The sequence below is a fragment of the Schistocerca americana genome, chromosome 7 (genome assembly GCF_021461395.2).
Source record: "Schistocerca americana isolate TAMUIC-IGC-003095 chromosome 7, iqSchAmer2.1, whole genome shotgun sequence".
NCBI lineage: Eukaryota > Metazoa > Arthropoda > Insecta > Orthoptera > Acrididae > Schistocerca > Schistocerca americana.
This window is the reverse complement of record NC_060125.1, coordinates 98,179,316-98,203,860: the sequence shown is the minus strand read 5'-3', so window position 1 is coordinate 98,203,860 and position 24,545 is coordinate 98,179,316. Positions and strand designations below refer to the sequence as shown.

At 43.0% G+C, this 24,545-nt stretch overlaps 1 protein-coding gene across 3 annotated transcripts in view; it reads left to right on the top strand.

Moving 5' to 3' along the window:
• The window catches only part of LOC124621951 (multidrug resistance protein homolog 49-like), an 891,132-nt gene that overhangs the window by 663,984 nt on the left and 202,603 nt on the right, over positions 1-24,545 (top strand). For all 3 annotated transcript variants that reach the window (XM_047147468.1, XM_047147470.1, XM_047147469.1), the window contains exon 9: positions 6,764-6,953. In XM_047147468.1, coding sequence (XP_047003424.1) covers positions 6,764-6,953 — 190 coding nt within the window. The remainder of the gene's footprint in view (positions 1-6,763; positions 6,954-24,545) is intronic.

Sequence of the window (24,545 nt, the reverse complement as noted above, 5' to 3'; positions counted from 1 at the left end):
GCGTAGTAGTTCCGCAACGGATCAGAAATCTTAGCAGATGGATGATCTGGTCAACCCTTCTGAATACAGCGTAAAACCCGGGAGAGGGTAGTGTCAGAACCCATAGCAGCCGCCAGCTGGTCCCCGGTCCTCGGTGATGGGGAACTCATCCACAACCTGCTGCTCGGCAACATCCAGGTGGAAACACAAAAGTTCGTCCCTATCGAATGCCAGATCAGGACCCATGGGAAGGCGAGACTGTGCATTAGCATTTGCATGTTTAGCCGTTGGCCAGAAATGAATCTCGTAATTGAAACGAGATAAGTAAAGAGCCCAACGCTGGAGGCGTTGTGCAGGCTTGTCAGGAAGTGACGTTGATGGATGAAAGAAGGAAGCAAGTGGTTTGTGGTCCGTAACAAGATGAAATTTGGATCCATAAAGAAAAACACCAAACTTATGAAGAGCATAAATAATGGCCAAAACTTCTTTTTCAATTTGAGACTATTTTCGTTTAGCATCCGTGAGCGTTTTGGAGGCATAAGGAATGGGTTGTTCAGAACCGTCAGAAAAACGGTGCGCAAGGACTACACCAACCCCGTATTGAGAGGTGTCTATGGCAAGAACGAGATGTTGGCCGGGTCGATAAGTAGCCAGGCACAGGGTCTGTTTGAGCAGTCTTCAATTTCTGGAAAGCCGCATCGCATGATGCGGACCAGTGAAAGGGCACATTTTTATACAACGGTTGAGCCACCAAATCCGCAGATGGTAAAAACCTGTGATAGTATGCTATTTTCTCCAAGATGGCCTGCAGTTCCTTAACAGATGTAGGGCTAGAAAGGGCATTGATCACAGTGACAGTTTGCTGAAGCGAACAAATACCATCCCGAGAGAGTTGGAACCCCAAGTACATGATAGATGCCCAAAAAAATTGTGATTTTTGAAGATTACACTTAAGACTGGCAGTCTGTAAGACATGAAAAAGTGTGTGGAGATTCTGAAGATGTTCTTCAGTGGTGGAGCCAGTGACAACAATGTTGTCCATATAATTAATACACCCAGGGACAGGGAGCAATAATTCTTCCAAGAATCGCTAAAAAAAGAGCAGGGGTGCTGGAAACCCTGAATGGCAATCGTTGGTATTGATAGAGGCTGAAAGGCGTGTTAAGGACCAGAAACTGCCGGGAAGCAGCGTCGAGAGGAAGTTGATGATAAGCTTCTGACAGGTCAATTTTAGAAAAATACTAGCCTCCAGCAAGTTTAGTAAACAATTCTTCAGGTCAGGGCATAAGGTAAGTGTTGATGAGGCATTGAGCATTTACAGTGGCTTTAAAATCACCACAGAGACGAATATCACCATTGGGCTTAGCAACAACAACAACAACAACAACAACAAGAGAGGACCACTCACTAGAAGTGACAGGATCAAGACCCCTGAAGCAGTGAGACGATCCAGCTCCCATTTGACCCGATCACAAAGGGCCACAGGAATGGGCTGAGCCTGAAAAAACTTAGGCCGAGCAGTGGGTTTGAACGTGATATGAGCTTCAAAGTCATTTGCATGGCCTAACCCAGGAGAAAAAAGGGATGAAAATGTCATCAACAAGGAATCCAAGTGAGCATAAGGAATAGCATCAGAGATGATATTGACAGAGTCATCTATGGAGAACCCAAAAACGCGAAAGGCTTCGAAACCAAAAAGATTCTCCGCGTTACTATGGTCGACCACAAATATGGGAACAGTGCGAACGACGGATTTGTAAGATACCTCGGCATCAAATTGTCCCAAGAGAGAAATCTTCTGCTTATTGTACATCCATAATTGCCTAGGGACAGGTGATAGGGTTGGAGAACCCAACTGAAGATACGTCTGAGAATTGTTGATAGTGGCAGCAGAACCGGTATCCACCTGCATGTGAACATCTTGACCAAGTATTTGGACAGTGAGGAATAACTACCCTGAAAGGGAAGTACAATTGACAGACAACACAGAATCAGAAGCAGCATCATGTTCATTAACATCATGTATGCGGTCCGATTTGCAAACGGATGACACATGACCCTTCTTTTTGCAGTTGTGACACACGGCCCAACATTGGGGACAATCCTTCCGTGAATGTTTCGTAAAACACTGCGGACATGAAGGAAGTTGCCGGGGGTTTTGCTGCAGTTTCTTAGAGGTTTGTTTACGGTTAGGCCAAGGCTGCACTTGGGAGCGTACTGCGGCCACGTCAGCCGGTGGGGACACGCTGCACGCGTCGACAACAGCACGCAGAGGTTGTATTTCCCCGACGTCAGCCCACGCCTCTATTTGCGCTCCAGCGGCATGAGAAATTTCAAAAGACTGTGCGATGGATAGGAGTTCATCTAGAGTCGGATTTGCCAACTGAAGGGCACGTTGCCTAACTTCTGTACCGGGCGCCGACTGGATAATAGCATCCCGTACCATGGAATCGGCATAGGATTCTTTGTGGACTTCAGTAACAAATTGACACTTTCTACTGAGGCCGTGAAGTTCAGCAGCCCAAGCGCGATAGGATTGAGTCGGTTGTTTTTGACAATGATAAAAGGCAACATGAGAGGCTACCACATGCATATGCTTTAGAAAATATAGGGAGAGAAGTGAGCACATGTCAACAAAGGATAAAGATGCAAGATCCTTCGAAAGATCCAATTGTGACAATGACCGATACATTTGAGGTGAAATCGATGAAGGGAACAGAGACTTACATGTTTGTTCATCCATGACGTGAAATGCCAAGAAGTGCTGTCGAAGACGTTTTTCATAATCAGACTAGTCTTCCGCCGGTTTGTCGTAAGGAGGAAAAGGAGGTATAGGCAACGACGAGAGACGCCCCACATTGGATGCCACGACGAAATCGCGAATCGCTGATGTGAGAAGCATTTGCTGTTCATTGAGACCTTGCAATAGTTGCTCTAAAGTAGCCATGGAAACCTGTGGGTCAATGATGAAAAGAAAAAATCCACTACCTCGTTGCCAATTGTTATAACGTCAAGTTGAACACATATATTTCAAAGATGACACAATACATGTAAGTTGCAGAACAAGTAGACAAAGTTGTTGCAAGTAAGACATGTGTACACGGTAACAGTCAAATCAGCACTGAGTCCAAGTCTAGCGGCCGCTGGCTGGCTGGCCGCTTAGGTGGCGCGGCTGCTGCATCGCTGGCAGACAGCGCTGCATGCAGAGGATGCGCGTAACTACACGGCAGCACTTTGAAAGATTGGCGAGTCACAACAACTAAAACTGACACAAAAACTGCTACTTTGATTGCACCTGCAGTACAAGCAGTTGGTGAGCGCAATCCGGGTCCTAGTCATTTATACCAGTAAGGTCTGGTTTGAAACATACATCTTCCCATTGTTCATTTGCCCATCTTTGTAGAGCTTTTGATGCAGCTCATTTGTAGTACTTGTGAAAACCTCTCAATGCAGGGCTGGAAGTTAAGAGGGCACAGGAGTGTCATTTTATGACAAATCCAAAACAGGTAGATAAGCGGGCTTTGCACAGTTGTAATTCCAGCTAGTTGTTGCAAAAGGATACTTTTTATTATGATTATACAATTAACACTCTCTCTTCTGGTCACTTCACAATGACTCTCAGAGTACAATTGCACAGATGTAAATGTAGACTGTTTATGCTAAACAGATTGAAGTTGTACTGCTGGGGGGAATTAAACTTTATTAGGACAGCAACCTCATTTGACTGAAGAACCACTAACAAAAAACTAAATTTACATGTATCCAACATGACATTAATGCAGGATCAGCAAGTTGGATTACATAAATTCTTTACATAGTTTCAGTAACAGTTGCGTTTTATTATGCTGCTGATCACTTTTGAACTACGAAGTTCATTTTCAAGCCTCGTGTATTAAAGCTGCACTAATGGTGCCTGGCTAGGCAGCAATGAATTTGCATATGGGTAATGTACATGGCATGTACTCACATGGAATGTGAGACTAATTTCACAGTGCAGATGTAGATGTAGATACAATTGATAAAGTGCAGTTGAACCTGAGTCTAGTTCAGCTTCACTTCATAAATACATTTACATTGTGAAATTGGTCTGATGTTTGTAATGTGACAGGGCCTTTTATCAGATATCCTAGTCCACTATCTATATTTGTACCACCTAAAGATGTTCGTGTTATCAGGTAGCAGTGAGCAGTTTGTGTGATGTGTGACGTTCTCTTGTTGTGTGAGGCTCTACGTATGGTTTGGCACTCCAAGTTGGGGGTGTTGTGGAAGGCTCAGAGTAAGAGGGCCACCGACAATATCAATGGAACCCAAAGCAAATTAATCACTTTTATGTTAAAGCGAATTTTAGTATGTGGCCCAAGAGTCAGATGTTATATATCTGTAGGTGTTAATGTTTGATGTTTGTTTAAAGTACTTTGAGTTCTGATTACTGGGATCTGTCATATTGAAACTTGAGGACTAAAAACAGAGAAGTGCAAATGACAGTTTGAAGTTTATCTGGTAGCTTGAAGTAGTTATCATGATCCAACATTTTAGGATCACACAGCAAGGATCAAAGTCCAGAAGAAAAGCAAGTTCATATATAGAACGATGGGATAGAATATCTGGACCACCAGAACAATTTCTAGAGGTGGTAATTCAACAGCAAGATTTATAACAGGTAATTGGCATATGCAACATGGTGAAAACGTACCAAACACAAACAGCAGCAGAAGTATGCCACTAAGAAAAATCTCTGCCTTTTCACCACACATTTTGTGTGACTATGTATAATGTGTCTATTGTCTGTGTGTGAATTGGTCCCCTAAATGAGCACTGTTAGTGTAGCCGTAATAGGTTTGGCTTGAAAATGAACTTCGTAGTTCGAAACTAGTCAGATGTTATATATCTGCCATAACAAAACGCAATTGTGGCCAAAGTACAGTAAAGAAAAATACTTAGTTATTTCCAGTGAATCCTTTTATAAATTGTTTTGATACTTTTGTAGAAAATTCATTTGGAACAGGTCAGGGTGCAGGAGGTAGTTGTTTTTGTTCTTGATGTTATTTCTGCAACATCAGCAAATATTTGCCACTGTTTTCTCTCATTTTATTTCAGAAAGATAAGTTCTCATGATTTTCTGCTGCTGATATTAACTGAAGTTTTTGTGGACATTTATTAATGTCAGATTGGTACAATATTTTGGTGATGTACTTAGTTATCATCATTAAGTCACTTTGAACTGTAAAGGGGCTGCTCCTTTCTTTATACCTGTCCTCCACCCCTACCCTTGGCCTTCCTGTGGTCCTGTTGATGATGTAACATCTGATGATGCCTGCTCATTATAGCTGCTGTTGACTTAGGGAAATTTCATACACATTCCTAATGCACAAAATGACAGGAAGAAATTGACTGGACTGCTGTTAATCTATCTGAGGAAGAGATAGTGGACTCCATCACAACACTGGAAATAAGATGCCTCATTTTCGTGGTTACACCTAAAGTGTGCTGTATCTCAGGTCTTGTCGGTGCATTAGAACAAGTTCAACATCGCTGACACATAAAGTGACTAAACATGTCTGTCAAGACTCATCCTGTGCTCTACTCAAAGCAAAGTCATCCAAGCTCAGTTTCTTTGGAGACGTGAGGGAAGTTTTTCATGAATTACAAGAGGGCACTAGCTGATAAAAGAAATTAAGGTTCCATGGTTATGATAAAAATCGCTTTACACCTAGATGGGCCATGTCGTAGAATCGTGGATGTTCTACTGACCAACAGACTTCACAGAAAGACAGCACCTAGACTCAAAAGTATCAGTTTCACTGAATAAGACCATCAAGAACCCCATGGGCTCCAGTTCTGCCTAGGCTGTTTGGATGAACAAAGGGGGAGATGCGCCAATCAGTCAAAATAGCTGGAGCCAGCTGCCAGAGACTTTGGTCATATGTGTGTGAGTAGCATTTGTGTGTGTGTGTGTGTGTGTGTGTGTGTGTTTTGTTGGCCAAAAGTTAACTTCCTGATGTGCCTGTCTGCAACTCAGCCTCTCCACTATAAGGTTAGTAGCAACTATCATTTTCATATTATTGTTACATTCCACCCTGGATTTTCCACTGTTTAATTTATGGATTGGGATAAAGATGAAGCAAAGAAATGAAACTGAAGGAAGTCAAGGTAATAAAACTGTGCAAAATAATCTGAAGAAGTTTCCCAAGCAATGAAAGTTATAATCGCAAAGGAGCTAAATTATGGAGTAACAGCAGGGAAAGGAAGAGGTGTAGATACGCACACAAGAAAAAGAAAGAACTGTTTATTAGTGTTGCGGAAACTGACTATAACATTCAAAACATCAGAAAAATTGTGGAAAATCTGCAAGGGAAAAACAGTATGAATTTGAGAGGTTATCACACAAAACAGGTGTTGTACACCAGATGGACACATTTAAAAGTATACTGTTGCCTGTTTTTTTAACTAAATGACAAAGTCCTTTGTCAGATGAAATGGTAAGGACACACACACACACACACACACCTTTCACATGGCCCCTGGGCCCTGTCATCTCTGATTGCTGTGCCAGTTTACTGCTCATTTCCTCCCCTTTGTGGTGAGTGGTAATCTGTCCTAGTTCATATTTAAATAATAAGATAAAACAAAAGAAATTAATAGACACTATCTTGGAATCTTTTTAAAAAGTCTGTAAATTTGATATTTATTGAAATATCTAGATTATTACATTTGGTAATGAATGAGAACTGAATCAAATGACTGAAAAACTAATTTAATGTAAATCTGTTTTATTGCTTGTTAGGTACAAAGAGAGACTTCATGCAGCTGAGACAACTGGCATCAGGAGAGGTTTTTTCTCTGGCCTGGGAGGTGGTGTCATGTGGTTCATCATATACAGCAGCTATGCTTTAGCTTTCTGGTATGGTGTGGAGCTAATCATCAACTCCAGAGAAATGGGAGACACAGAATATACACCAGCTGTATTAGTCATTGTAAGTACCAATATTTTGTTCGAAGATAATCATTACTTCTACACCCAAATTTCTCAGATCTTTGAAATATGTCTTGATATCAACGTATTTTCTGAAAGAGCGATGTATGTGAAAATTTTGCCACTGCAGCAACAGATTACTCTTCGCTACGGGTGATACTAAAATGATCTGTAAGTCTGGAGATTAGAAAATTATGAAAAACACACAGAACAATTTCACTCTCTATGCAGGTGTTAAGAGGGCATGGTGAAAAGTAATACCTCTGAAATTTTTGTGTGAAAACTTTTAAAAGCTTTTTAAATTTTAAAAAAAGTTGCTAACATTCTACATTTTTATTCTTCATGTTTAGATATTTGCAGCCCTCTGCTGATAGAGGGCTCAGAATTGTAGCTTATAGCATGGTGGTGTGTAATGGAATTATGTCGGTGTGTGAGAAACAGCCTGCTGTAATTAACATTCGAATTTGAAGAGTTTGTTCACATATGATGCACCCTCTCCTTCAGCATGACAATGCCAGACCATACAGGAGCACTATAACATCCACAACAATCCAACACCTTCGCTTCATTGTTATCGATCATCCTCCATACAGTCGCGACTTGTCCCCATCCGATTTTCATCTGTTTGTGTAACTTAAAGAACAACTTGAAGGACTTCACTTTAATAGTGATGAAGCAATGCAAGTAGAGGTGAGGTTGTGATTGCAGATGATGCTATCATTTATCATCTTGTAAAGTCATCAGATGATCAAAACTAATTCCAAAATGATTTAGCCAGATATCTGTATGGCATGGAAAGTGGCAATTGACTCTAAATAATGAAAAGTGTGAAGTCATCCACATAAGCACTAAAAAGAGTTTGCTAAATATAGGTCACACAGTAAATCACACAAATCTAAAGGCTGTAAGTTCAACTAAATACTTATAGATTACAATTACGAGTAACTTATATTGGAATGATCACATAGATAATTTTTGGGGGAAAGCAAACCAAAGATTGTGATTTATTAGCAGAACACTTAGAAAATCCAACAGGTATACTAAAGAGACTGCTTACACTGCTCTTTTTTGCCCTCTTCTGGAGTGTTGTTATGTTGTATGGTATCCACATTGGATAGGATTGATGGAAGATTTCAAAAAAGTTCAAAGAAGGGCAAGTCATTTTCTACTATTGCAAAATGGGAGATAGAGTGTCACAGACATGGTACATGTATTAGGGTGTTAATCTTTAAAACAAAGGTGTTTTTTTCTGTGGGAGGATCTTCTTATGAAATCTCAATCACCTACTTTTTCATCAGTGTGTGAAAATATTTTGTTGGTGCCCACCTGCACAGAGAGATTGAAGTGTTCATTTTTCCCACCAGCTGTTTGAGAGTGGAATGGTGAAGAAATAGCTTGAAGATGGTTCGATGAACCCCCTGCCATGCACTTAATTGTGAATTACAGAGTAATCACATAGATGTAGATTAGTGGTGCAACAGACGTCTGCTTCCACTTCCACAACTGTGGAAGTTCTGCACATTATTCCACATCCACTTCCACATTTTTATATTAGAAGTTTATTGGAACTTTCAACAGTGACGAGATAGTTGATGCGAGAGTGTATTGGCCCAACATGCCAGCTGTTGCAGAGACAGGAGTTTGTTCGGTGGGGTGTGTAGCAAGCCAACATGTGCCCTTAGCGATTATGCTTTATTGGATGATTACGCAGTGATCTGTGCCATCACCATGAAAGTACAGCATTTTCTCACCCGGCAGTCTACTTTGTTTTGCTGTGTAATATTACTGTATTGTACAGTGGTTTTTACTCAACAGTTTTGTGGTGTAACATTAGTTAAAGAGTGCAATAATGAAACCAAAAACGAGTCTTATTTGGAACTGTTTTGTTGAGATTAATGATTTAAGTACCAAAAGCAAAATCTATGACAAAGTATATTCGTGAAAAGGGCGTACAACCACCTCATTGAAGAGTCATCTTAAATCATTGCATGTTGAGAATTTTGCAGAGTTTGAGAAGTTAGATGAAACTATTGGACTTCGAGTGGAGATGTAAAAACAAAAGGTTAGTCAATATTTATAGTAATGTAGCCCATACTAATAATATAGTTCAGTTGTTATAGGGTGAGCTCTGTCCACTGCTGGTGCAAAACTGTTTTGTCAAAATGATTCTCCATATGATAACATTTTAAAGAGCTCACCTCACCCTTAGATCTGCTTAGATCGTGTTGGTACAAGTTGAAAGATAATGTACCTTTTCTTGTTGCTGCCAGCACTTCACGATATGAGCATATAACAGTCTGTGCCATGGAATAAAGATACCACTGTAGTATTTGAGCTGCAAATGAGTGTATGTTGGCAGCGCTTCACGAAATTTAAACTGGTTTTACATCCCTGCCCATCACCCTATCTGAGGTGAGCACTTCAAAAAGTTATCGCACTCTATATAAAAAAAAAAATTCCAAGAATTTGATCTTCCATTTATCTAAAGAAGAGTGATTGTACTCAAGTAACTGTTTATAATTTGAACCAATGTGAATCTTGCATTTATTCAGTAGAATGTTAGTTTATTGGTTGCATTTTATTCTCTATATTGCATACCAGGTGCCAATAACTTCTTTACTATCATCAGTTCTAAAATGAACACTAATGATAGTAAATAAGTGAACAAAACCTAGTTGCAATATGAAGAATAAAATACAATATTTTTATATTAACTTCCTGCTGAAAAACTGCAATATTATTTACAAATTGGTTAAGAAACTTTTCTTTTACAATTGTCGCTTTAGCTGGGCATGCTGTCAATTATTGATGTGCTCTGTTTAACAACTTGGTATTTTATTTTTGTATTTCTTTTTACATATTTAAATTCTTGAGTATTTTACTATTTTTATGTCATTGTTATAGGTTTCTTTTACTATGTCCAAAGATGCTAAACAGCAATGTACATTGCAACAATGTCTGCAAGCAAATGATTATTGGTATTAATCACACCTAAAATATCAACAAATGGATTATGTGATTGCTGAAATGATTGCTCTCCAGTACTTATTGTTTAATTTTGTCTAGGGTACTGGCTTTCACTGAGTAATGCATGCTGTTCTTCCAAAGTATAAGTTGAAAGTTCATGATTTTTTTTTATTTTTTTTTATTTTTTTACTTTGTATTTTAGCGAGAACATGTACAATATGCTGGCATGAAAAATCAAAAATTTACTTGAAGAATTTAAAAAAAAAATCTTTCTCAACTGACATATGGTCTGATCTGCATTCTGGAACTTCATTGCTTAGTTTAACTTTTCATGATACTTCAAAGAATTTTCGCAAGATGTCTATAATTTTGAAATGTGAAGTCATGACTGGGCATCATACAGGTGATGTAATATTGACAAAATCTGAAATGATACTTCAAGAATGGGGCATAAATCACCAAGCAGTGTATTGTATTATACATGATTGTGGATCTGACATGATTAAAACTTTACATTTGTCTGACTTTGATGACATGAATTGTGCAATACATTGCATATTGTATTTGAGCTGCTGTGGTATCACAGGAGTGGCTCCTACAACTTATGGCTAAATTGAGAAAAATTGCCACCCTTTTAAATAATTCCTTAGTCCCACAAACCAAGCTGGCAAAAATTCAAAGGGAACATGTTAAGCAACCTGCTTTATCTGTCATTCAGATTGCCCAACATGGTGAATATTGTTACATATATATAAATGAATTTTAATTTTGTGGTATATCTTTAGTGTAAGTATTGTGTATTTCTTTTTTATGAAAATCCTATCTATTAATTTAATTTCTTCTGAAACTTCCTGCCAAATTAAAACTGTGTGCCCGACCAAGACTCGAACTCGGGACCTTTGCCTTTCGCGGGCAAGGGCTCTACCATCTGAGCTACCGAAGCACGACTCACGCCCGGTACTCACAGCTTTACTTCTGCCAGTATCTCGTCTCCTACCTTCCAAACTTTACAGAAGCTCTCCTGCGAACCTTGCAGAACTAGCACTCCTGAAAGAAAGGATACTGTGGAGACATGGCTTAGCCACAGCCTGGGGGATGTTTCCAGAATGAAATTTTCACTCTGCAGCGGAGTGTGCGCTGATATGAAACTTCCTGGCAGATTTAAACTGTGTGCCCGACCGAAACTCGAACTTGGGACCTTTGCCTTTCGCGGACAAGTGCTCTACCATCTGAGCTACCGAAGCGCGACTCACGCCCGGTACTCACAGCTTTACTTCTGCCAGTATTCAGGAGTGCTAGTTCTGCAAGGTTCGCAGGAGAGCTTCTATTAAGTTTGGAAGGTAGAAGACGAGATACTGGCAGAAGTAAAGCTGCGAGTACCGGGCGTGAGTCGTGCTTTGGTAGATCAGATGGTAGAGCACTTGCCCGCGAAAGGCAAAGGTCCCGAGTTCGAGTCTCGGTCGGGCACACAGTTTTAATCTGCCCGGAAGTTTCATATCAGTGCACACTCCGCTGCAGAGTGAAAATCTCATTCTGATTAATTTCTTCTGTTTTGCACTGGAACGGCATGTTCTATGTGAGGGAACAATTTTCAAATATCAAGGATTTGCTAATTTTATACTTATGTTCAAATCCAGTTATGATGATCTCCACTGAAGGCTGTATAACTGTTCAAAAATTTTTCAAAGTAATGAAACCATTTGAAGAAATTACTACAAACTTAAGCAGTTCTCAAGTGAGCATTTCATGTCATACCACTAATTCAAGTTCTTGTGATCACTTTACAACAAGAAGAAACAAAAACTAGTACTTCAGAACAATTCCAAAATTTTAGAAGAAAATTAGATGATGAGTTGAATTCGAACATGAGATTTGGAGAACTGACCAAAATTTATAGGCACACAATTGTGACGTATTTAGATCGACGATAAAGGTCCAAATTTTTCAATGGCATTGTCATATAGCAAGTCTAGTTCCAAATACTTATTTTAATGACATCTTGGGTTGTCGGGTGTTCTGCCGGATATCAGAAAAAGGGAAGATGCTGAGTTCTCTCAGTTTTTTGCTGAGGTGTCGAGATGGAGAAGTGGTACCAGTATTTGCCAGAATTAAACATCACATCAACTCCAGAGCGGCGAACAAGATAAAACGCAGAGCCAGCATGGCACTGGTGAGAGAGAGGATTCGAGATATGCGCCACAGGTTAGATGTTGTGGCCAGGGAGCTGTTACACATTCATCTGTACATGGAAGCCTCCTTAACAAGAGAAGATTGGGATTGGGTAGACCGTGCCTCCTGGTCTTTAGCTTAGTGTGCTAGAAGGAATGCCTCATCTTGCCAATCTGCAAAGTTTGACCACATGAGTAAGAAAGCACAGCAGACGGAAGAGACACGCACTGTGACGAATCTGAGTGGCATACAGTTTGATGATACAACCTTAAAGGTACTCAGCAAGGGTCTCAACTTTGCTACGACCCATAGAAATGTACCCATTTCAGGTTTAGTCAGTGCAGTGGGGCAATTTGCAGCCACACTTCCACCTAATGTGGCAGAGGAAGTCCGCTGAGAGACCTGTAGGGCCCTCACCAAGGCCAGGCCGCCGAAATCGAACATCACAACCGAGGAGAGGCTTGCACTCAAGAAACTCCGGGAAGACAACAGCATTGTGGTACTGCCAGCAGACAAAGGGAACTCCACTGTCATCTTGCAGCGGGTGGATTATGATGAGAAAGTACGCCAACTTTTGGAGGACCCTGCATACAGAATTCTGGAGAGTGACCCCATGGACAAGGTGGCCAAGAAGACTAGTGCTCTCTTGAAGGAAACAGGGATGCCCGATAAGATCATCAGACAACTACGGGAAAAAGTGCCAGTGCCACCTAGACTGTATGGTCTGCCTAAAATACACAAGGGGGGCGTGCCCCTACGTCCAATTGTCAGTAATATTGGGGCACCTACGTACACAACAGCCAAGTACTTGAAAGGTCTCCTGTCTCCATATGTGGGGAAATGTATTCACCACATCCGCAACTCAGAAGATTTCCTGTGTGGTGTCACCACCAGACACCACACTTGCTGGGTGGTAGCCTTTAAATCGGCTGCGGTCCGTTAGTATACGTCGGACCCGCGTGTCGCCACTGTCAGTGATTGCAGACCGAGCGCCGCCACACGGCAGGTCTAGAGAGACGTCCTAGCACTCGCCCCAGTTGTACAGCCGACTTTGCTAGCGACGCTACACTGACAATTACGCTCTCATTTGCCGAGACGATAGTTAGCAAAGCCTTCAGCTAGGTCATTTGCTACGACCTAGCAAGGCGCCATTACCAATTAATAATGAAATTATAAAACATGTACCATCAAGAGCGATGTTCTCCAATTATGGATTAAAGTTAAGTATTACATCAACTACGTACTTTATTTGCTACTATTAATTCCTTTACCTTGTTCCAGACCTCACGCCAATCTGCGTGAGCTTAAAAGCGTGCATTTCGGCCTCCTTTAGCAACCCGGTGTTGGCACTTCTGCCAACGCTTCATCCTGCAACGCCTCAAGCAACTGCACATCACAGATTCGGACATCATGGTTAGTTTTGATGTGGTATCGCTATTCACCAGGGTCCCACTGAAGGACTCACTAGAACTGATTGCAGAGAAATTTGACGGTGCTCTGTTGGACCTGTTCAGTCATACACTGACATCCACGTATTTCCTGTACAGAAACCAATACTACGAGCAAACTGAAGGTGTAGCTATGGGCAGCCCACTGTCCCCTGCGGTTGCCAACTTGTTTATGGAGAGTTTTGAGGAGAGGGCATTGGAGACAGCCACATTTAAACCCACATGCTTCTTTAGGCATGTGGATGACACCTTCATGATCTGGCCACATGGGATGGACAGGCTCAGTGAGTTTCTTGAACATCTTAACTCATGCCACCCTAATATCAAGTTCACCATGGAACTGGAGAAGAATGGCCAGCTGCAATTTCTGGATGTACTAGTCCAGAGGAAACCAGATGGATCAATTGGCCACAGTGTGTACTGAAAACCAACACACACTGATTTATATCTGCAGGCCAGCAGCTGTCACCACCCTGCACAGAAGAATGGGGTTCTGAAGACTTTGGTCCACAGAGCACGTGCCCTGTCAGACCAAGAGAATCTACCTATAGAGATAGAACATCTCAAAACAGTTTTCTCCAAGAATGGATACATGGACAGACAAATTGAGAGGGCACTCCAACCAGCCACTATACCACAGGTTCCTGAAGAAGACCAAGATGGAGCAAGGAAGGTGGCATATCTGCACTATGCTGGCTCTATTTCTGCCAGAATCAGTAGGATCCTCCATAAACTAAATATCAAGTGTGTTTTCTGTCCATCCAACAAATCAGGGGACTGCTGGGGAGTGTCAAAGACGACCTGGGGTTACGAAGACCAGGGATTTACAATATACCTTGTCAATGTGGCATGTCCTACATTGGCCAGACGACAAGAACTGTGGAGATCAGGTGCAAAGAACATCAGAGGCACACTAGATTAAGACAGGTGACTAAGTCAGCCATTGCTGAACACTGTCTAGAACTAGATCATGCCATGAAGTATGAGGATACCAAGATTCTAGCACAAACACCCAGATTTTGGGACAGTGTTATAAGAGAATCGATAGAAATAAAAATGGCTGACGATCTTATGAACCGTAACACAGGGTACCAGCTAAGCAGAGCCTGGGATTCGGCTCTGGAATTGTTAAAGGAGCAACGGGGCCAGCTGCAACACTACACAAACAGAAGAACCAGAGACATGGGGATGGAAAACGCGCCCCTGACGGACTGCCAGGCGCACCAGACCGAAGATGGAACACCCAGAAGTGGGACTGGTGGGCGCGGACCGCAGAGGGAACATCCAGAGCCACAGCGGACGAAAAACGGAGCGGCCACACTCCAACAGGTCGTGGTGAGCGGGCGCGGACCGCAGGGGGAACGCTTGGTACCCCAGACCGTAGATGAAACCCCCAGGAGCGGGTTTGGTGGGCGCAGACCGCAGAGGGAACACCTAGAACCGCAGCGGACGGAAAACGGAGCTGCAACACTCCAGCAGGTCGCAGGGAATGGGCGCGGACCACAGAGGAAGCGCCTGCAGCCGTTGGTGGAGGGGGAAGGCCATAGGCAGTGGACCAGGTCCACTCGAGGAGCAGTCTCAGGTCGCACCTGATGAAGGTTATGAGCTACGTGACCGAAATATCGTGCAAGTACAACACTGATATCCGGCAGAACACCCGACAACCCAAGATGTCATTAGATTGCCGGGAAAGCCTGAAGAGTTACACTTATTTTGATGATGATGAAAATCAGAGCTCCAAACTCATCTCAAGATGACTGCGTACCTACTAGCTTTAAAAGGTGCTGATTTGAAATTGAAACTCAGCCTTCAACAAGCTGTGGCTGAATCATAGAATTTCCATTAGAAACATTGTTACAAACGTTAGAATTTGAAAATGACAATATACTTTCAGTGCCACATTCAAACCTACTGGAGTACAAAAAGAAAAAAGACTTCTTCTAAAAGACGATTCACTAATGTGGTGAAAAAGAAATGGACACAAATACCAGTATCTATTGCCACTAGCTCACCAGTGTTTGTCAGCTCCTCCCAGTAGTGTAGCCAGTGAACAATTATTTGGTGGAGCTGGCCCCATATACAAAGAACATCAACATAGATTGCAGGATAAAAAACAGCAAAACAACTTTTTGTTAAATGTAATCTGCCATTGATGAATTTTGAGTATTAATATAATAAAAAATAGTGTTTGATAAAGAATTGTTCCTTTTTCCTCCCATTTCAGCTTCCACTAAATTTGGAATACTTCTATTATTGCACTTCTTTTGCATCGCTAATGTAGATGTAGATGTGACTCCATCAACAAAGTCAAACATTCTACAGTGTCGGTATCAACAAATTGGTCTCTCGTTAAGACAAATGTACTCATCACCAGGATGACTATGTTGAGAAATTAATATGTAGATGTGAAGAATAAAGAGGCAGAATGAAGTTTGTTTTATTTCAAAAGTCTTAGAGTTAATGGAAACACTACTTTTTAGCTTACCCTCATACATCTGAAGGGAATACTATGAAGAAAAAATTAATTCTCTTTTTAATCATGTTCAGAATAACTCAGCATTATGTCATATGACCTATCCGTCATTTATTACATTTGCATATTTAAGAACTCATGCCTTCATCCTGAAGTATTATGTGCCAGGACATCTGTGTGAATGCATTTACCCCACTGTCATCCAGACCTACACATTACACCATTGACAAATCTTGTGCTTGAAGCTACTGACCCAATGGAGAATGTTAACTCTGTGTGGCATAAGACAGGTCATGTGTCAATCACTTTAGTAGGGATGGAAGTGGAAAGGTGGGCAGGGCAATGTCTGTGCTTTGTGTTCATAAGTTGACAAATAAAGTATGTTGTTGTTGTTGTTGTGGTGGTGGTGGTGGTGGTGGTGGTGGTGGTGGTGGTGGTGGTCGTCAGTCCTGAGACTGGTTTGATGCAGCTCTCCCTGCTACTCTATCCTGTGCAAGCTTCATCATCTCCCAGTATCTACTGCAACCTACATCCTCTTGTATCTGCTTAGTGTATTCATCTCTTGGTCTCCCTTTACGATTTTTACCCTCCACGCTGCCCTCCAATACTAAATTGGTGATCCCTTGATGCCTCAGAACATGTCCTACCAACCGATCCCTTCTTCTAGTCAAGTTGTGCCACAAATTTCTCTTCTCCCCAATTCTATTCAATACCTCCTCATTAGTTATGTGATCTACCCATCTACTCTTCAACATTCTTCTGTAGCACCACATTTCGAAAGCTTCTATTCTCTTCTCGTCCAAACTATTTACTGTCCACGTTAGACTTCCATACATGGCAACACTCCATACAAATACTTTAGGAAGCGACTTACTGACACTTAATTCTATACTCGACATTAACAAATTTCTCTTCTTCAGAAATGTTTTCCTTGCCATTGCCAGTCTACATTTTATATCCTCTCTACTTCGACCATCATCAGTTATTTTGCTCCCCAAATAGCAAAGCTCCTTTACTACTTTAAGTGTCTCATTTCCTAATAAAGTGTAAGTAACTTCAATACGATCATAGTTTTGGTGCTGATACGATCACAATTTTGATGCTGATTGTCTTTTCCCTCTTCCACAGTCTCATAATCCTCGTATCCTAATGCAATCCCTTGAAAATTTCCTACAAAATTGTGTCATGATTTGTAGGCCACAATAAAGCAAATAAGAGCAGAGACTCAACAATTAAAGGCAGATGCAGAAGTCTGCATACAAAGTACTCAGATCAGGAGTCAAATTAATAACAGGCCTCAAAAGTATAGGCACTGAAAGTGCAGTGGACCTAACAGCAGTTATATGCATTTCTGCGATCCCTACAGTTCAATGTTTCCATGGAAGATCTGATTAATATAGTCACAAGACAACAATTGATTGAGCCATAACAGTTTTGGCTGCAGATGAAAAAACGAATGTCATTAGTGTGCATACTGAGAAAGGACACAAATATGCCACTCTTAGTTGACATAATAATTTGACTGAACTCTCTGGGAAGCAGGAATAACTTTGCATTTTAGTGTGAAGATGCATTAGTGCAAGGGATATGATTTGTTGGTTCCTTAGCCTTGATCACATAGTGACTTGCTGCATCTGAAACATTTGTATGTACCAAAAACTCCTTCAGTTCAACATAATAATAATAATAATAATAACAATAACTACTTTGTGCCACTCAATGACTGAGTGCAAGTCTTTATGTTGGATGCCACTTCAGCAACTTGGGTATTCATAATGTACCCCAGTTATCCATTGGGAGAAAAAGGACCTACAGTTTAATGTGAAATCCAAACCAAGTATAATTCCTGGCAATTCCTCACATTGTCAAGCTGTGAAGGCTAGAATAAAGGCAGACTGAAAACATCCATTGTCTGACCAGAATTCAGTCCCATGACCTCTCAATTTCCAGGTAAGTAGTTTACTGCTAGATCACCAGGCATGACACTCTAGTAGATCATAATGAACAACTGGGAAAATACTTTGTTATACCATTAGATCTACACTGGGAATCACCAGGAGTAATTTTCAAAAGATCATCTATAGCAGATCCTAAATTCCAATTTTTTGGTGATTACAGGAATTTGAATGTTGTGATATCACCATATATTCATCCATTGCCAAATCTGGTTCAATCCTTAGTCAATCTTTCATGTTTGCATTTTAACCTTTCTTTTTTTTTTTTTGGTGCTACCATTTTCAGTCAAGACCTGCAACAACATACTGAAATACAGCCAACAGAATGTGAGAGAATATTTCTCTCTGCCCAAATGTAATTACAGTACAGTATTTAGGACACAATTACTGCCAGCACAGCAGGCAAATGGAAAATTAAAAAAAAAAGGTACATACTGTGAAGAGCTCCCAGAACTAACAAATGTTGAGTTCCAGCTATTCTTCTGCCTTAGCTAAATGTTATAGAATAGTAACTTTTTATTTGTGGCTCCACCCACATATGGATATGTCACATATATTGCATACTTATATGTTTGGACCTGTCCATCTCCTCCTTCCTCATTTTTCTGTCCATACATGTTCTCCTCACCTTCTCTCTGTCCAGCATCATCCCCCTCCCCCAAATCTTTGTCTATCTTCTCCTCTTGCATCTCTCTATTCATTTCTTTCCTACTCCCTCTCTCCGGACACCCCGGGATTTCAATGTCTTCCATTCTAATGGAGGTGCAAGTATGGGTAACTTCCTGCATACAAAACTGGCCTAACAGCAGGTGGCAAATTAAGGTACACAACTATGCTTTTTAATATCTTTCAGTGTCTGTCATGCAAAAATAACAGTGTGGCGTAGAGCGCCATAAATATCGATATTTGTTCTGTGCGTAAGTGTGCTATCTTTGGGGAGAGGGCTTTGGGCAGGATGTTGGACACTAATGGCAGTTAGCCTCCGGACTTGTATCTGTGTAGAAGCTATGTGTGAATAAATCTGTATCTGAGTGAATTCTAGTTGTTTACCTACAACTATACCATACTCCCTCACTGGTGACCCCGTTTTTGTGTAATACGCGTCCGAGTTACCGCCCGAAGGTTATTTACGCGCCTACCGCGTCGGGTTTCTCCGCGATCGCGAGGGCCTTTGTTCAGCTCCAGACAATGGCCTTTCAGCATTCACCGCTGCCTGGATTCCAGCAACATCTCTGCAGCACTCCTGCCGTCATAGTGGACATGCCGCAAGAATCTTCGGAATCCTTCAGCCAGAACATGCAGTGGGATTCATCGAGTGCCGCCAGTTTCTTCCAACCACCAACAGTCGTGGACTCTGGCTTTGTTAGCCTGGACCTTCCCACGTGTTCTCCACAGAGTGTTGGTCGGAACATTCCTACTCCTGTGTCGAACACACAATTCAATACAGGTCGTGGCGTCGAGCGAGGTTGTGCTACTTTGGAAAATCCATTAGTAAAATCAAACTCGAATCAGTTCCTGCCACGTGTGTATCCTTCCGCGCCAGCTAGTCAACAGGTGTTCAATGCTCGCCAAACAGCAAATATCACACTGAGTGTGCATCCTAGTGGACGTGTGTGGGATCCTTGTGTTGCTTCTAATCAAGTCAACAATTCTGTGCTGGACAGTAATTACTCCGACATCTACAACCAGCCCCACCACTCACGGTCGAGTGAATACTGTGTGCATAACGGACATTCACCATCGTACTTAAGCACTTGTGGCTTCTTTCCGAGCTACCACGTCAATGAGAATGCACATTTTGACTACGATCCTCACACCGTTCGAGCGTCCGCCACTTCTCAGCCCCCCCCCCCCCCCCCCCCCCCGGCGTGAAGTGAATTTCGCGATTCCCGCATTACGGGACGCCAATAATTCGGACTCGCAATCTTCTGTATGCTCTACTTCCGTCCAAAGTAATAGGCGCACCTCCGCAGTGACTGCAGTGCCGAATCTGCCGAAATTACCAGACTTCAAACCCACTCACCCGGAGTTCTGGTTTAACTCGGTTGAGCAAACATTCAATGTCTGTGCTTTGGACGATGACGCATGCTTCGCCTGCCTCATGAACCATCTTCACGACCGCGTCGATTTGATTTACGATCTGGTCAAAGCACCCCCCCTAGCAGGGAAGTATGCTGTGGCGAAACAGACGATACTGGAGCGCGTCTCTAAAACCAGGAGAGAAAATGTGCGACAGCTCATCTACGAAGAGCGTCTCGGCGACAGGTCTCCGTCCCAGCTGTGGCGGTGCATCCGTCTTCTCGTCAATGAGAAAGTTATGCCTGATGACACGCTCACAGAAATCTGGACTGAAAAGCTGCCTTTGCCTGTCCAGACTGCAATCTCTGCATATGAAGATAGGCCAGTAAATGAACGTTTACGCGCCGCCGACAGAGCATACTCCGCCAGGCAACGTGAGCTCCGTGCACTGCATTCTGGACGTGACCGCACTAAGACGCTTTCTGACACCACGCCCTTGTCTGGTGCTGCTAATAACAAGTTTGTTAAACTAGCCGCCCTGCCTGCACCTTCAACTCCCCACAACGACAGTGCATCGGCCTCTGTGGAAGACTCTGGGGCACATACTCCGTCACCTAGCAACTACCCACAGGAGCACAGGCCCGCTCAGCCTTACTGTTTTTTCCACGCGAGATTCGGGGAGCAAGCTTACAAATGCCAGTCTCCGTATTCTTACCCAAACTCCAACTGCAGGTAGGCTACGGTGCCACCTCCTGCGATGTAAACAACGGGCACCATCCCACGTTGCACTCCGTTTCGGACAATAACAGTAAGTGTGGTCAAGTCTATGTTCGTGATTTACGATGAGGTGTATGTTTTCTGGTAGACACTGGTGCAGACGTCTCTTTGCTGCCGGTTCGCCTAGCAACCAATAAAGTGCAACCACACAAAACAGTACTTCGTGCAGTGAACTTGTCTACCCTACAGTGTTCGGGTTCCACTTTGTATACAGTGAAACTTTCGCCCGAGTGCAAGCTGGAGTGGACGTTTCTAGTGTCAACAATTGAAGAACCTATTCTCGGAATTGATTTCCTCAAGCACTATCAGTTGTCACTAGATTTTGTGCAAAATACTGTGTTTTACCCCCCCCCCCCCCCCCCTTAACAAACATATTCCTTTCGCTTCGCCGAGTGACAGTTCGGCTAACACCAAACATGTGTGCTGTGCTAAGAAGTGTGTAGACCTATCCTTGGAGCTGCAATCTTGGACAAACAAGTGGCTAGTGGAGTGCGCCAAGTCTTTGAAGTTGCGGATGGAACGTACCAAAATGCTGCTGCATCTCCGCGACATACACCACGAGCTGGCCTCCACACAACAACGCCTCGCTGCACTACAAGCAGACGACTCGTTGGCTACAGACAAGGTCAGTCCATGCCAATCTGGTGTTCCCGTGCCTGCGCACGTTAACGTCAATGTTGTGAACTCTGTAAACTGTGTCAGCACCCCCTTCTGTAATGATAGGGTATGCCCGAGTGCTCATGCTCCTTGCGTTCCGAATGGACAATTAACTTGCCAAGCTCGTGGCAATGAACTACGGCCATCTGCTGTTCGGCCACGCCCACTCGTGCCTACAGCGCTCGTAGCGGCACGGCCCGCTACCAGGAACCAGTGTACCAACCTCGCCAATGTTAACACGTGTGCGGCCTTTACGCAGCCTACGAGCGGGTGGCACACCTGTACTTCCGTGCCCTCAGCGCCACAACTTGGCCCGTCCGCTACTGCCTGCTCCGCTTCACGGACATCTGACTGTCGTGCCGCACCACGTATTGCAGTAGTCACTAATGGCACAGTTCATCGGTTACGTCTAACCGATGGGCCGCCCATATCGCAACGCCCATGCCGCCTCAAGCCGGAATTTATGAAAATTGCAAAAGAACAATTGGACGATCTGGTACAAAAGGGAATAATTGAACCTTCTTCCGGTTGCTGGGCTAGTCCTATCCTGTTTGACCAAAAGAAAGACGGTACTCGGCGTATGGTCGGAGACTATAGGCATTTAAATGCCCGCAACATCATTGATAAATATCCAGTTCCACACATTGCAGACTTCAATCATGCGCTTGCAGGTGCAAAGTACTTCTCTGTTTTGGACTGTAAGCACGCATTTCATCAGATTCCTATGGCTCTGGAGGATATTGAAAAAACTGCCATAACCACTCCCTTTAGGCTGTTCCAATACAAATTTATGCCGTTTGGGTTGAAAAACGCCCCCAAAACATGGCAGCGTTTCATCAATCAAACTTTATCCCATCTAGACTTTTGTTTCGTATACATGGACGACATATTGGTTTTTGCTTCTACTTTGGAACAGAGTGAGGAGCGTGTTCAAGTTGTGACAGATATTTTAGCAGCCGCTGGTATTGAACTGAACAATAAAAAGACTCAATTGCACCAGTCATCCGTCACATTCCTAAGTTATGTTGTGTCATCGGACGGTCTGACACCACCACAGGATGAGATCAAGCCTGTTCTCGAGATGCTATGCCCTCAGACCTATAGGGAATTACGCAGGTTCATCGGAACAGTTAATTATTACCGGAAACATTTGCCAGCTGCTTCTGCAGTGCAGGCTCCTCTCACAGATGCTCTTGCTGGCCCACAAACTTCTGGCACCCGCCAGGTACCATGGACACCAGACATGGACAAGGCAGTTAATGAACTCAAACAGCTATTGGCCTTCGCTGTCACTATTGCTCACCCACAGGCGGATGCCACAATGTTTACCACAACTGACGCTAGTGACAATGCTATCGGCGCAGCACTGAGTCAGACATACAACGATGTTACGACCCCCTTGCAGTTTTTCTCAAAAAAGCTAAACAACGCACAGAAGAAATACTCAGCATTCGACAAAGAATTACTTGCAGTTTACGAGGCCATAAGACACTTCAGAACCGATGTTGAGGGACGAGATTTCTATGTGCTCACTGATCATAAGCCATTGGTTCCTGCCATAAAAAATCCTACGGCTGATCCACTCCCACGACACTTTCGTCACATTGATTACATCTTGCAATTTACAAATGACATTCGCTACATCCGAGGAGTGGACAATGTGGACGCTGATTTTCTCTCGCGTGTTGGTGCTGTCACAACCTTAATTGACTTAACGGACCTACCTCGGTTGCAATCGGCAGACGCCGATACCATGCAGTTAATTTCAGACCACAGCTCCTCTCTCCAACCGGTGCGCTCTACTTTTCCTGGCATATCTGACTTAGTGTGGTGTGATGAATTGACTGGTACGTTGCGGCCAATCATTCCTAAACCCCTTCAACACCAGGTCTTTGACAAACTACACACATTAGCACACCCCGGTGTCAAAGCTTCCACCCGTCTGGTAGCTGAACGGTTTGTCTGGAGAGACATGCGCCGTGACTGTCAGTCTTGGGCAAGGGCATGTATGGTGTGTCAACAGAACAAAGTTTCCAGGCACACTTCTCCACCCCTTGGCTGTTTTGCCCAACCGCCAGGCCGGTTTCACCATGTTCATGTCGACCTCGTAGGCCCTTTGCCCCCCTCCGAGTGTTTCCGTTACTTGTTTACAGCTATTGACAGGATGATTCAGTGGGCTGAGGCTGTGCCTATTCCGAACATTACCTCTGAGACAGTAAGTCGAGCATTCTTAGATCCGTGGATCTCTACATTTGGCTCACCTGTTTACCTCACCACTGACCAGGGGCAACAATTCAAGTCTTCAGTTTTCTCTGACTTATGTAAAATGTGTCGTATTGTCAAAATTCATACTTCTGCATACCACCCCCAAAGCAATGGGCTTGTCGAGCGATGGCATCGCACCTTAAAGTCTGCCCTGCGTTGCCATGACTCACTATGGACAGAGGCACTGCCCTTCGTGCTTCTTGGCCTTCGTGCGACTTTCAAGTGTGCGAGGGGGGGGGGGGGGGGGGCGGCTATGTGGCGTAGAGCACCATAAATATCGATATTTGTTCTGTGCATAAGTGTGCTATCTTTGGGGGAGAGGGCTTTGGGCAGGATGTTGGACACTAACGGCAGTTAGCCTCCGGACTTGTATCTGTGTAGAAGCTAAGTGTGAATAAATCTGTATCTGAGTGAATTCTAGTTGTTTACCTACAACTACTGTATATTCCCTCAACAGTAATCAAAATGGTTAGTTGGTTCTTACCAAACTGTAGGCATGATAAATGACATTAAATGTTTCTTGTCTTTCATCCATGGTATCAGTTTGACATTGCAACTTACACAACAAAATGCGCAACTCACTGTTTATCTGGATCAGCTAATCCATGCTCATAATATAAGAAACATGAATTTTGCACATATCTTGTTGTTTGCCTAACTTGTTCCTTCAGTAAAAAATGACCACAAATCCCCTAAGAGCCGAAGAAACTGGTACACTTGCCTAACATCGTGTAGGGTCCTTGCAAGCACACAGAAGTGCTGCAACACAACATGGTATGGACTTGACTAATGTCTGAAGTAGTGTTGGAAGGAGTTGACACCATGAATCCTGCAGGGCTGTCCATAAATCTGTAAGAGTAGGA